The sequence below is a fragment of the Nematostella vectensis genome, chromosome 6, assembly GCF_932526225.1.
Source record: "Nematostella vectensis chromosome 6, jaNemVect1.1, whole genome shotgun sequence".
In the NCBI taxonomy this organism is placed as follows: Eukaryota; Metazoa; Cnidaria; class Anthozoa; order Actiniaria; family Edwardsiidae; genus Nematostella; species Nematostella vectensis.
In genome coordinates this window covers 3,765,993-3,781,530 of record NC_064039.1, presented here as the reverse complement: position 1 = coordinate 3,781,530, position 15,538 = coordinate 3,765,993, and the positions used below count along the sequence as shown (strand labels likewise).

General features: G+C 44.4%; 1 protein-coding gene across 1 annotated transcript; it reads left to right on the top strand.

Annotated features, from left to right (window-relative positions):
- The first annotated feature begins 9,464 nt into the window (after positions 1–9,464).
- On the top strand, positions 9,465–12,968 carry LOC5507346 (zinc finger protein GLIS2 homolog). Its single transcript, XM_032375915.2, has one exon. It carries the CDS (start codon positions 11,268–11,270, stop codon positions 12,711–12,713), a length of 1,446 nt encoding a protein of 481 aa, XP_032231806.2. The 5' UTR covers positions 9,465–11,267; the 3' UTR covers positions 12,714–12,968.
- Positions 12,969–15,538: the final 2,570 nt, after the last annotated feature.

Sequence of the window (15,538 nt, the reverse complement as noted above, 5' to 3'; positions counted from 1 at the left end):
GACCTTGCCTTTAACCTTGAGCGATACGTGATGGTTGTCCCACAGCCGCTCTCTCAGCTTAGCATATGCTGCGCTGGCCTTCCCCTTTCTGAAGGTGATCTCATTATCTATTCGTGCATTGTCAGAGATGGTACTTCCCAAGTACACAAAGTCTTTGGTCTGGACCAGGGTCTCATTTCTTACATGGATTTCGCCAGGGAATTGAGTCAATGTCTGACGCTTCACTGGTTGAAATAAGCACTCTGTCTTTTTGATGTTGATTTTCAGGCTGAATTGTTCTGCAGCTGAGGAGAATCTGTCTACTAATCTCTGCATACTTTCCACATCATGTGCCACCAATGCGCTGTCGTCCGCATACAGCATTTCTCGTACTATGACCTGGCATGTTTTCCTTTTCGCTTTGAAGTGAGCAACATTGAATAGGTCGGCGTTATGCCTTGTTTGGATTGACACCCCATCAACACAGTCCTTGAAGGCTATCTCCAACATGGCCGACAGGTATAGAGAAAAGAGCGTTGGCGCCAGGACGCACCCTTGCTTTACTCCATTGGAGACATCGAATTGCTTCGAGTCGTTTCCGCCTTGGGATACAGAAGCTTTCATACCGCTATGGAGGGATCGTATAACATTGACAAACTTGGGTGGACAGCCAAATTTGACCAGGACCTGCCAGAGTGCCTCTCTCGATACAGTGTCAAAGGCTTTTGAGAAGTCAATGAACACTGCATATAGCGGCATGTTTTGCTCTATACACTTCTCCTGGGTCTGTCGCAGACAGAAAATCATGTCCATTGTGCCCCTGCCACTCCTGAAACCACACTGGGACTCGGGCAGTATGACTGGTGCTATGTGTCTGTTAATCCTGTTCAGCAGAACACGAGAGAGGATCTTACCAGCGATGGAAAGCAAGGATATACCTCTGTAATTTCCACAGTCTCTCCGACTACCTTTCTTGAAAATAGGGATAATACTGGCATCTCTCCAGTCATGAGGTGTGTTCTCCGCTGACCAGACTTTGAGGACAAGTTTATGCAGCTTGGACACAATCTCTGTACCACCATGCTTCCAGATTTCCGCAGGTATACCACATTTACCAGGTGATTTCCCCTCTTGTGTAGCATCGATTGCATCCACAACCTCCTTTATGTCTGGCGGCTCAGAAAGGCACACTACCTCTGGTCTTGTTTGGAGACTTTTGAGTGCTCCCTCATCCACAAGCCCTGATACATTCAGGAGTTGGTCAAAGTGATCGGCAAATCTGTTTAGGATCTCCGATTTCTCCTGAAGTATTGTGCATCCGTCAGTAGCAGTGAGTTGGGTTGACCCACGCTTTGCAGGACCGTACACCTCTCGTAGTCCGTTGTAGAAGCCCTTCATATCATTTACATCCGATGCCTGTTGTAGACTTTCTGCCTTTCGTTCCCACCAGTCCGTCTTGAGCTTTCTCGTGTACTGCTGAAGTACCCTCCTTGCAGCCGTGTACTTATTCTTGTTGGACCTTGTGTTTGTTTGCAGCATATTGGCTCTAGCAGCATTCCGCTTTTCCAGCAGACATTCCAGATGTTTATCGTTTTCATCAAACCAGTCTTGGTGTTTTCGTTTCGGCTTCTCACATACTTTTTCTGCTGTTTCATACACAACTGTCTTCAGAGTATTCCACTGTGCCTCAATCTCACTCCCATCCATCTCTTCAAGATTTTTCAGGGCCTCATTCATTTCGTGTTGTAGCTTAGCCTTCATGTCACCACTCCTGATCTTCCGCACATCCAGTTTTGTTGGTGGTTTAGCCTTTGTCCGTGCATGCGGTCTCCTCAGCGAGAAGGCCACCTTGGACCTGACCATCTGATGATCTGTGGCGCAATCAGCCCCTCTCATAACTCTTGTGTCCAGTATGTCATTCAGATCTTTCTTTCTCGTTATCATGTAGTCTAATAAGTGCCAGTGCTTGGAGCGGGGGTGCATCCAAGTGACCTTATGATGCTCTTTATGTCTGAAGATAGTATTGGTGATCACCAAGCTATGTTCAGCGCAGAGGGTGAGCAACAATTCTCCGTTTGAGTTGCATTTTCCAATCCCGTGGTGTCCTAACACACCTTCCCACTTCTCGTGTTCGCAGCCAACTCTTGCATTGAAATCACCTGTGACAATGAGCTTATCCTTCTTTGGGACTTTGGAAAGCACCTCCCTCATTTGACTGTAGAACTGCTCTTTGTTCTCATCTGGGTTTGTCAGAGTCGGTGCATAAACACTTATGACTGTCGCATACACATTCTTCTCTAGCGGTAGACGCATGGTGATTATCCTGTCACTGACCGGTGTTGGATCCTCTTCCATGATTCTCGTGATCTGGTTTCTGATAGCGAAACCCACACCAGATTCCCTGCGTTCTTCCTCTGTCTTTCCACTCCAGAAGAAAGTATAGCCACAGTCCACCATACTGTCATAATTCGCCAGGCGAGTTTCACTAAGGGCGGCGATATCAACCTCATATCTCGACAGTTCCCGCGCAATGAGGGCAGTCTGTCTCTCAGGTCTCTCAGATCTAGACCTGTCCATGAGTGTTCTCACATTCCATTCTGCAAGAACGAGTCGTTTCCTGCGTCCTATCGAGATTACTCATAAAAAAACAATGTGTATGTGGATTCAGGTGGTCTGTAGACAACAAAAATCCTGAGCTGGACAGAATCACGAAGCCGCACATCCATGAACTCCAACGTGTTGAACTGTTCACAAATCCGGCTGTTGATTTCAAGACGATCTTTAAAGAGCAGTGCAACACCACCACCTCTTGCATTTAGCCTTGGGCTGTGAAGAAAACGGTATCCTGTAGGACAAAGGGTACCCATTTCGACAAAATTGTAATCACCATTCTTAAACCACGTCTCCGTGATTGCCAATATATCTATGGCATTGTCCACCGTAAAGTCTTTTATAATTGGAGCTTTATTATTTGCTGATCTAACATTAAGGTGAGACAGACGCAGTCTGATCTTTTTGTTTATATTATCTTTGTTGGTATTGACAATAGGGATCGGGATTAAATTACTTGATCTCACCGATTTTCGTTTAGATTGAGACTCCACCAGTTTATCATTTGCTGGATAGTTATTGACAAGAACAGGGAGGGTTGCCTTACATTGTTCATCATCGAAAAGTTATATGTTCGATGAAGGTGCTGAGGGTTGTTCATCTCTTGCTGCGACTGTTGAGTATCAATAAGATTACGAGCGTTTCGTGTCCGAGTCCATGTAGAACTACGAACTTTAGAGTGAGATGAAACAACTGCTGGAATGGGGCTGTTCTCAGGTCCTGGGTTCAGTTTGCCCTATCCATCGAACCTCGGAGAAAACAGGCGCTTTCGAAGACGCCAGCACCAGCATAAGTGAAACATAGAGAACAAGTGCAAGGCGGCTCCTCATTGTGCGCACCAGAAACCAGAAAGAAAAAAAATTGTACTTGATGATGGAAATTGGGTGTTTCAAGAAAATAAGAAGTTTTGACTAAAATTACTTTCTTATTATATACTTTGTTATTACTTATTAAAAACTAAAATATAAATAAGATTTTATAAAGTCTGTCAAACTGGTTCATTTACTTTAGTTCAATTAGTTGTTTTTTATTCATTTAACGTTTGTAAACTTTTATACATTTAGTTTAACTTTATTTTGTACTTATGTACGTACTTTTGCAATTTTTAGCAATTAGCGCGCAGATGAATAACAAAGTACAAATAAGTAATTTGTAAATGTACAAGACCTATACTTTGCACAGTAAAAACACAGTAAGTATTTGAAGAGGTCAAAGCAGTCCCGCGGGAACACACAACGCACTTTCAAAAAGAACAATGCCGTAGGAACGCAAACAAATATGCAAATATTGCTAAGTTGAAGCATACGGGTGACTGACCACTAGGGCGGTGAATTAATTAAGTTTAGTAAAAAGGCTGAATGAAAATAAAATTACACAGAAATTCAATCAGAAAATGGCAACGAGAAAGAATCAATCAAAAGAGTGTAGCCTCACAAGCATAGACTTTATCAAACAGGCTGCCTAGGCAGCTCACTAAGCGTTGTTGATCACCAGAGCGTACAAACAAGTCAAGAAGTATTTGGCGGGAAAATTAAATAGACGGGTATTAAAAGAAACTGACAAACTTAGGTAAAGCAATCAATTATGAGCGCACGTAAAAGTCCAGTAACGACTAGGAGTATAAATAAATAAGAGCATCAAGAGCAAGAATGGTTGTGGTTACCAGGAGTTCCAATATAGCTGTAGAAAATGTCGTCTGAGGCTTTGGTCTCTACAGTCTCTTCAAAATCGTGTAAAAAATGCTTTCCAAATCAGTTACGTTAGTCGTAGCCAAAAAATTAATTTAAATTAATTTGGACTTGGTCCAAAAAACAATGTCCTCCCGCTTAATAAAATATGATTTCTCGTAGTGTTTTCACTTGATTTCAATAGTCTTTGGTAGAAATTGACGGAGCTCTGTAGGACACGTCCGACCACGCAGACTTCAAGGACGTCCCCACATAACCCACCACACTACACCAGGATGTACACTATACATAACCCACTACCCTACACCAGGGTGTACACTATCCATAATCCACTACCCTACACCAGGGTGTGCACTATACATAATCCACTACCCTACACCAGGGTGTGCACTATACATAACCCACTACCCTACCCCAGGGTGTACACTATACATAACCCACCACCCTACACCAGGGTGTAAACAATACATAACCCACCACCCTACACCAGGGTGTACACTATACATAACCCACTACCCTACAACAGGGTGTACACTATACATAACCCACTACCCTACAACAGGGTGTACACTATACATAACCCACTACCCTACACCAGGGTGTACACTATACATAACCCACTACCCTACACCAGGGTGTACACTATACATAACCCACTACCCTACACCAGGGTGTACACTATACATAACCCACCACCCTACACCAGGGTGTAAACAATACATAACCCACCACCCTACACCAGGGTGTACACTATACATAGCCCACTACCCTACAACAGGGTGTACACTATACATAACCCACTACCCTACAACAGGGTGTACACTATACATAACCCACTACCCTACACCAGGGTGTACACTATACATAACCCACCACCCTACACCAGGGTGTACACTATACATAACCCACCACCCTACACCAGGGTGTACACTATTCATAACCCACCACCCTACACCAGGGTGTACACTATATATAACCCACCACACTACACCAGGGTGTACACTATACATAACCCACTACCCCACACCAGGGTGTACACTATACATAACTCACCACCCTACCCCAGGGTGTACACTGTACATAACCCATCACCCTACACCAGGGTGTACACTATACATAACCCACTACCCTACACCAGGGTGTACACTATACATAACCCACTACCCTACACCAGGGTGTACACTATACATAACCCACTACCCTAAACCAGGGTGTGCACTATACATAACCCACTACCCTACACCAGGGTGTACACTATACATAACCCACTGCCCTACACCAGGGTGTACACTATACATAACCCACCACCCTACCCCAGGGTGTACACTATACATAACCCACCACCCTACCCCAGGGTGTACACTGTACGTAACCCACTACCCTACACCAGGGTGTACACTATACATAACCCACTGCCCTACACCAGGGTGTACACTATACATAACCCACCACCCTACCCCAGGGTGTACACTGTACATAACCCACTACCCTACACCAGGGTGTACACTATACATAACTTACTACCCTACACCAAGGATGTACACTATACATAACCCACCACACTACACCAGGGTGTACACTATACATAACCCACCACCCTACACCAAGGTGTACACTATACATAACCCACTACCCTACCCCAGGGTGTACACTATACATAACCCACTGCCCTACACCAGGGTGTACACTATACATAACCCACCACACTACACCAGGGTGTACACTATACATAACCCACTACCCTACACCAGGGTGTACACTGTACATAACCCACTGCCCTACACCAGGGTGTACACTATACATAACCCACCACACTACACCAGGGTGTACACTATACATAACCCACTACCCTACACCAGGGTGTACACTATACATAACCCACCACCCTACACCAGGGTGTACACTATACATAACCCACCACACTACACCAGGGTGTACACTATACATAACCCACTACCCTACCCCAGGGTGTACACTATACATAACCCACTGCCCTACACCAGGGTGTACACTATACATAACCCACCACACTACACCAGGGTGTACACTATACATAACCCACTACCCTACACCAGGGTGTACACTATACATAACCCACCACCCTACACCAGGGTGTACACTATACATAACCCACTGCCCTACACCAGGGTGTACACTATATGAACCCACCACCCTACACCAGGGTGTGCACTATACATAACCCACCACCCTACACCAGGGTGTACACTATACATAACCCACTGCCCTACACCAGGGTGTACACTATACATAACCCACCACACTACACCAGGGTGTACACTATACATAACCCACTACCCTACACCAGGGTGTACACTATACATAACCCACTGCCCTACACCAGGGTGTACACTATACATAACCCACCACCCTACCCCAGGGTGTACACTGTACATAACCCACTACCCTACACCAGGGTGTACACTATACATAACTTACTACCCTACACCAAGGATGTACACTATACATAACCCACCACACTACACCAGGGTGTACACTATACATAACCCACCACCCTACACCAAGGTGTACACTATACATAACCCACTACCCTACCCCAGGGTGTACACTATACATAACCCACTGCCCTACACCAGGGTGTACACTATACATAACCCACCACACTACACCAGGGTGTACACTATACATAACCCACCACCCTACACCAAGGTGTACACTATACATAATCCACTACCCTACACCAGGGTGTGCACTATACATAATCCACTACCCTACACCAGGGTGTACACTATACATAACCCACTACCCTACACCAGGGTGTACACTATACATAACCCACCACCCTACCCCAGGGTGTACACTATACATAACCCACTGCCCTACACCAGGGTGTACACTATACATAACCCACTGCCCTACACCAGGGTGTACACTATACATAACCCACCACACTACACCAGGGTGTACACTATACATAAACCACCACCCTACACCAGGGTGTGCACTATACATAACCCACTACCCTACCCCAGGGTGTACACTATACATAACCCACCACCCTACCCCAGGGTGTACACTGTACATAACCCACTACCCTACACCAGGGTGTACACTATACATAACCCACTGCCCTACACCAAGGTGTACACTATACATAATCCACTACCCTACACCAGGGTGTACACTATACATAACCCACCACCCTACACCAGGGTGTAAACAATACATAACCCACCACCCTACACCAGGGTGTACACTATACATAACTTACTACCCTACACCAAGGGTGTACACTATACATAACCCACCACCCTACCCCAGGGTGTACACTGTACATAACCCACCACCCTACACCAGGGTGTACACTATACATAACCCACTACCCTACACCAGGGGGTACGCTATACATAACCCACTACCCTACACCAGGGTGTACACTATACATAACCCACCACCCTACACCAGGGTGTAAACAATACATAACCCACCATCCTACACCAGGGTGTACACTATACATAACTTACTACCCTACACCAAGGGTGTACACTATTCATAACCCACCACCCTACACCAGGGTGTAAACAATACATAACCCACCACCCTACACCAGGTTGTACACTTTACATAACTTACTACCCTACACCAAGGGTGTACACTATACATAACCCACCACACTACACCAGGGTGTACACTATACATAACCCACCACCCTACACCAGGGTGTACACTATATGAACCCACCACCCTACACCAGGGTGTACACTATACATAACCCACCACCCTACACCAAGGTGTACACTATACATAACCCACTACCCTACCCCAGGGTGTACACTATACATAACCCACTGCCCTACACCAGGGTGTACACTATACATAACCCACTACCCTACACCAGGGTGTACACTATGCATAACCCACCACCCTACACCAAGGTGTACACTATACATAATCCACTACCCTACACCAGGGTGTACACTATACATAACCCACCACCCTACACCAGGGTGTACACTATACATAACCCACTACCCTACACCAGGGTGTACACTATACATAACCCACTACCCTACACCAGGGTGTACACTATACATAACCCACCACCCTACACCAGGGTGTAAACAATACATAACCCACCACCCTACACCAGGGTGTACACTATACATAACTTACTACCCTACACCAAGGGTGTACACTATACATAACCCACCACACTACACCAGGGTGTACACTATACATAACCCACCACCCTACACCAGGGTGTACACTATATGAACCCACCACCCTACACCAGGGTGTACACTATACATAACCCACCACCCTACACCAAGGTGTACACTATACATAACACACTACCCTACCCCAGGGTGTACACTATACATAACCCACTGCCCTACACCAGGGTGTACACTATACATAACCCACTACCCTACACCAGGGTGTACACTATGCATAACCCACCACCCTACACCAAGGTGTACACTATACATAATCCACTACCCTACACCAGGGTGTACACTATACATAACCCACCACCCTACACCAGGGTGTACACTATACATAACCCACTACCCTACACCAGGGTGTACACTATACATAACCCACTACCCTACACCAGGGTGTACACTATACATAACCCACCACCCTACACCAGGGGGTACACTATACATAACCCACCACACATTGTACACCTTGCCCCATGTATTTTATAGCACTAACGTTAGAATGATAACCGAATTTCGAGAATGTAATTTTGAGTCACCCGAATTTAAAATCTGGAAAATAAAAAATATCGTCTCCTTTTTTCAAAAGTAAAAAAAGCGGGAGTGGTTGTGATTTTTTTTTTTTTGATAAACGTGGGGGGTTACCCAGTCTGTCGTGCTCAGATCACGTGATATAGAGGATGAGAATTAATCAAAATGATGAACAAACAGTTCAAATAACGCAAAAGCACGATGTGGGAACAGCATGATAGTGCCATTAACGATAACATCGCTCGTAGCGCGCTGCTGACATCGAGACCCGGATGTAAACAATATAAAAGCCAAGGTTAGCGAAGATAAAAAAAACCTCTTGCTTGACAGAAAAAGAAACCCCGGGCGCGTGTTATGCTAATGCGGACCTCAAAACCTTGGATTCAATTGTTATAAAGAACCATTTTAGGTCATGTAATGTTTAATTGCTTCAATGCACAATTACTAAATGCTTACTTCCGACACGAAAATGAGTTGGAACTTGGCCTCCCGGGGTGAAACAAAATGACATGCTAGCATATTTCAGTTTTTGCGTTTTTTTTTTAATTAACCACACCATGGTTTATGCTTGATGATTTTTAATCGCGTAAAGCGATACCCGGATCGCCTTTGATCGATGTAGTAGCTATGAATGTTAGATGAGTATTTACATTGAGTGAGGGTTGTCATGGGTTGTTTGGGGTCTCCACACACTCAGCATGTGGTCTGTACAGGCCCGTATCTAGCTATCAAGCCGTGTCAGCAAAATGGAAAGCGAAAAACACGGTAAATCTTGTAACCAATATCAGACGTAGAAAAGAGCTGATATAGGGCCGCGGGTATAACAACAGGAAGCTCAAGTTAGCGATTCTGCCTCGGTTTAATATCTTAATTAACTATTAGTCAAGACAAGACTAACTGACTAGGGGGGCTGTTCGCTGGGGATACTTAGGTCTTAAGGTTCTGGCATGCACTTGATAATTTATGCACCGTTTAAGGATCTATAGAGAAATAGGCTGTTACTTAGAAAGACAGTTTTAACCTTAAAGAACCGGTCAGAATGGCGCATTACATTTCGTTGGCTTGCATCTTAGCCTTGCGGTTTTACCTGGGTTCTTTTTAGCCCGCTGACTACATTCTAAAGCTGAGCGGGGGTTAGGAACTTTGTACCTAGCCGCGCACTCATTTTGGCAGATCAGCTCACACGCAATTTAATTTTCCTCAAAACTGCGTTAAATTCATGTAAATAAAGAGTACTCATATGGTGATTGCCGAGTCCCAGTTGGTCAAAACTCGGGTGTTCAGTTGGTGCCGGCCAAGAGTGGTCTATCTCCTGTGGTCTTTATTTCTTAAGAGCTAAGCTCGCCAGCGCTTGGCTTATAATGATATTCTGGATCAACCAAAGTGCACCACTGGAGACCACGACTTAGCGACACTATCACGCAACGGAGATTCGCTCAAAGGCCCCGAGCTCCTTACTTTAGGGCATTTAGTGGCGCTATGACCCGACACTTGCAGTTCAACCTTCGCGTCATTGGCACAATAGCAAGTTAGAAAAACGCTAAGCAATCCTAAAACGTGAACTAGATCTTGTAAATTCAATCAATGCGGGAAACCAATTCGAGGGGGGTTGAGTAATTCATCTTGCGAGCCAGTCTTCGGTGAGATGCAAATCTTCGTTGCAGGGGATTCGGCATTGAATTACGCGCCGCGCAAGACAACTCATTGTTTTTATTTCCTCTTCACAAAGACTTTGGTTACTTTACTTCGCACAGCTCGGCTGAAGCTTTTAGAACGTATCAAAGCCAGAAGCGGTCACTAAAAGGCGCTGCTCACTTGGGTGGATGATTGCTTGGTGGTCGTCTGGCGAGTGTGCATGTGCTGTCGGTCACATCAGCCAAGGTCTGCGCGAGACACTCTTCATACAGATGGTCGCAGGAAGACGCGAATAGCCTTGTGACAACGCGCTGTGTTGGCGCGCTATGAGAGAAATTGTCTGAATGCAAATTTGATTGAATCGTCGGGTTATATTGAAAACGCACGGCAGGGAGTTCAGATGGTCCGAGGGGAAAGAAACACTACTTGAATACGACTCCTACGGAGTTTTTCACTGCGACTGCGCACACGGTATTAGCTGCGCGCGCAGGTCAAGACTGTGGGCTTGTAACGCGGGATTGTGGCGATCATATCATCACAATACACACACAAGGCAGCTAGCCGGTGCTACACACGACTCGAGCAAGCACTGCAGTAGCCTTACGGTAACACAAGTAACTGGATGAGCGTAGCACGGCTGATGGAACCCTCGCGGTATCAGCATGTTATTGTCAAGACTGAGCCACTAGATGTTACCTGTAATATTTCTCTCGGTGATTCAGCAGTGGCTGCGGACCCCGTGTCTTCGCACTATCGTACGTTACCTTCGGAGAGTCAGAGAGAGAGGGCTTTGGACTCGTCTGAATCGGCATTAACGGCCGGTTCGGAGTATTCTAGATGTCGTTTGGATCGGCTCACGGGGATGGAGGTGAATCCGGAGGTCAAATTGTTAGTAGACATGGAATCGTTACGAAGCGTTGACAGGCGATCGCAGCCTGTCTTACAATCAAATGCTAGTAGTACTAGTAGTATTAATAGTAATGCGCTAACAAGAGGGACAGAAGACCGGCGGCCCGAGGAGCCCAGTGGGTACGTCTCCTTCCCAGCGTATAGACCCGAGTGGAGCACATCTGTGTCAAACTCAGAATCAGACTCGAATATCTCAGAAGATGACTCGAGCATTAGTGCAAGTGAAAACTATTCGCGGCTATCCCAAAAGGACAGTAACTCGGAAGCATCGAATAGCGGGCCCACTGAGTACCAAAGGCCTGTTAGAACGCCGCCGAGTTTAACTCGAGCCTCGGAGTATTTTGATACACGATACGTAACTCCCAGGCTATCGGATGGATCCCAAAACGGAATTAACGTGGTCTTTCAGAAGCAGGACAAGACTTCAATGTGCAGGGGTACCGCAGAGCCAAGCTCCTCGCCTCTCTATTCTCGACGCTTTGGTGAAAGCTCGCGGGATTCAGAAGTAACCATGGCGTACTATCACGGGCTACAACAAGTCTACGATTACGCACGCGTCTCGCAAGCACACTCCGAGGCACGACACCCTCCTGCACATAGCCCTGACTCCAGAACCAAGCAAGACGAGGACACTCCGAGAATTTGCCGCTGGGAGCTTGCACCACATTCGAGTGACGTCTGCGGTGCTGGCTTCTACAGGATTGAGGAACTTGTATTCCATATTACAGAGTCTCACCTTGTCACTGGTGTGACATCAGCGTTTGTTTGTAACTGGAGGGAATGCCCAAGAAATGGTCTCCCCTTCAAAGCTAAGTACAAACTTATTAACCACATTAGAGTTCATACTGGTGAAAAACCGTTCACTTGTTCCCAACCTGGATGCGGCAAGAGTTTTGCGCGCGCTGAAAATCTCAAAATCCATATTAGAACTCACACTGGAGAGCGACCCTTCGCGTGCGAATACAAGGGTTGCGATAAAAGGTTTGCGAACTCGAGCGATCGTAGAAAGCACATCCATGTTCATACACTTGAGAAACCCTACTGCTGTAGGTTCGTGGGATGCGATAAAAGTTATACTCATCCAAGTTCGTTACGAAAACACATGAAAGTTCACAGCGCGCGAAAAGCTCAATATGACCAACATAGAGTCGATATATAACATAAAACGTTACTCAGAAATCAATCGTATTCCCTTTTGGGCTCATACAATTTGATTATACATTTCAGTGAAAAAACTAGTTGTGAAGAAAGGGAAGAAAGGTATAGAACAGTTATAGAGGAACAGTACATCAGCGACTCGGTGCTAGAGACTCCGAGAAAAAATAAGTAATTTAGAATGTCTTTATTGTAACTAAAATAGAGTTAAATATATAAAGCACAAAGTGTACTATTAAATTTATTTTGTTTGAAATGATTTAGCTTGATATTGTTGATTTTGTTTTTCAATTAAAAGCTTGTTGAACGGTTGTTTTAAAAAAGACGCCGCTCAAAAAAGGTAGAAACGTATTTTCTTGACACAAATCGTACGGGGTTCATTGTGAACAAAAAATATATATATATATATATATTTAAGGAAGACATTAAAAAAAGATACCTCGAAAGAAAGAAAGGCAAACTTTCTATCCTTGATCATGTATTTAGACAAAAGAAGGATGAATAACCAGTAGCAAAGGAGAGTACAAATATATAGAGAATTTTACAAATTCTAATATAACTTCGCCATGGGTTGAAACGACAGCCGAGATGCGCACTCGCCGACAAGCTTAACCGACGACAAAGCCCACAGTGCGAGAGAACACATTCTGAAAAAGATTAAGAAAGCTCTTGTTAAACTGGGTTTCGTCCGAACCGAATCCTCGAAGTGTGCGGGAAACGCCAGCGAAGGTGTGGTCTTGGAAAAGGTTCATTTGAAACGCAACGTTAGGCGCTTAGCGTGGTAAGCCCATGCTACTTGGACGACTATTTTCTTGATATTTATGTCAACGCAATTATGTTGCTTGGTAAGCTTTTATATAGAACGGAATCTTTTTGCTTTTCCCCGACAACGTCGATCCAAGCCTAGCTGGCTGTATTCTATATATATCCCTCTTCTTCGACGTGAGCAGTTTCCCTGTATTCTCTGCCTTTAATACATGGCTTTTACCAGAACATCCGTACTGCTATAGGACGGGGCTGTTCAGCGATTTCGTTTTTTGTCTCTCTTGAGCTGTTCTCTGGTCTGTGATAGCTTCTTTTTTCATGACAATAGCAAATTACTTTTATCTAAACAAAGTTTATACAGGATGCTGCAGCCTTTTCACATGAGGTCTTATTTAAATAGAATTGTATATCCTTCATGAAGAAAGGATAAAATATACCTATATAGCTTTTAAATAAATTCGTGATCACAAACTGTCATGAATTTTGCATTACTGTGATTAAAGTGGGCGTCCCTACATTCTTTTTTGATAGATAAGTTTTGCTTAACATCATTTTTCTTTAACTCGAATTCACCAGACCAAACATTTCTATCGTGAACTCAAAGCGAAAGACATGACTAAAGCTCGATCAATTAAAGTCAACTTTTGCGCATTTGATAATATGTAGATGTCAAAATTGCACAATATAGATTTTAAATATTATCAAATATTACTTTCGCGAGAGTTCTTTTGACTAACAAATGATTTAATGTAAAGTAATATCGCTAAAAATATTTCCTCGAATTCAGTTTATTTTTAAAAAAAATTCTTCTTCATTGTCAAAATGATATCCATATTTTAAGCTGGTTTGTGTCAGATCGTGGGCTGGTTTAATTCCACCACCACTATGATTATTTCAAAAACATCTCTCCTGTCAACAGGCAGTCGTAACGCGATCTCCCCCCGAAAGACAATCATTTCCGCACTCTAGACATCCTTATTTAGAAATTACTCCCTCAAAATGCTCATAAAACTTGGAAGAAGCCAAACTCTTTGACTACAAAACGACGATCAAGATTTGTTATGCAATGCAAACATGCAACTATGGTTAAGGGCTTCGAGAAAAATGTGTTTCTTTTTTTGGTTCGAACTTGTGCATAGATTAGCGCTCTAGGAGGTTTCGTCTCAACTGCTGAGTACAAAATCAACACTGTGTTATTGCACAAGGCGGGAGGTCGTCCAACTAGCCAATCAAAAGCTGAGAGAGCCAACTCGAGAGCAGCGGGCTCTGCTCTTCGTCCGAGATATTTGCAGAGACGAGAACTTGATTGACAGGTTTGAAAGGTACGCCAGGACCTTGAGCGACCCCGGGGGATCTTGCGGGGGGTCGTTTTGTTCGCGTTCGTGCGATATCTTACAGGGATCAATCGATAATCGGCTCTTGCGCCAAGGATTTGCATAGCATTCGGCTGACTTGTGTTTTCATGTCGGCACCATAGAGCGACAAGATGGAGAATATGACTAGTGGCGTTACTAGGATCTCTTTCCCTTCTACGCAGGTAGTCTGTTATCGATCGTTTAGTAAAACGTTTTACACAATTTACAAATCCAGTAGTTTATCGTGTTTTATTGATGTGTTGTCAAGTTTTATAACGCATGTTTGACCTTCGAATGTAATTACCGATGAACTGTTTTATAAACTCGCGTCGAAGTTGGACAAGATATAGGCAAACAAATCCAACATGTAAATTGGAACTGTTTTTACCGTTGTTTTTCAATTGTTCTGGCAATAAGAGCGTTACGATCTTGTTTCAACCCCCACTCTCCCCGGGGAAGGCGAGTGGGGGTTGAAACAAGATTGGGCTGGGGGGGGGGGGGAGGGAATATACCAATATCGAATGAAGAGAGACTGCGACAAAGCGAGGGCAATTAGAAGATTGAAACACACGCTATCAAGCTTTTACGGTTTATTTCTCGTTATGTTCACTCCTCGTATCAGCTCAAAACATTCTATCAGTAAAGCTGATAGATTGTTGTTGTTTTTGTTGTCGTTGTTTGTTCTGTGGACGTACTTGTTTTTCTGTTC

Bases quoted from the DNA above. Each gene is read 5' to 3' on its own strand.
- LOC5507346 (XM_032375915.2), top strand. From the start codon at position 11,268: ATGAGCGTAGCACGGCTGATGGAACCCTCGCGGTATCAGCATGTTATT.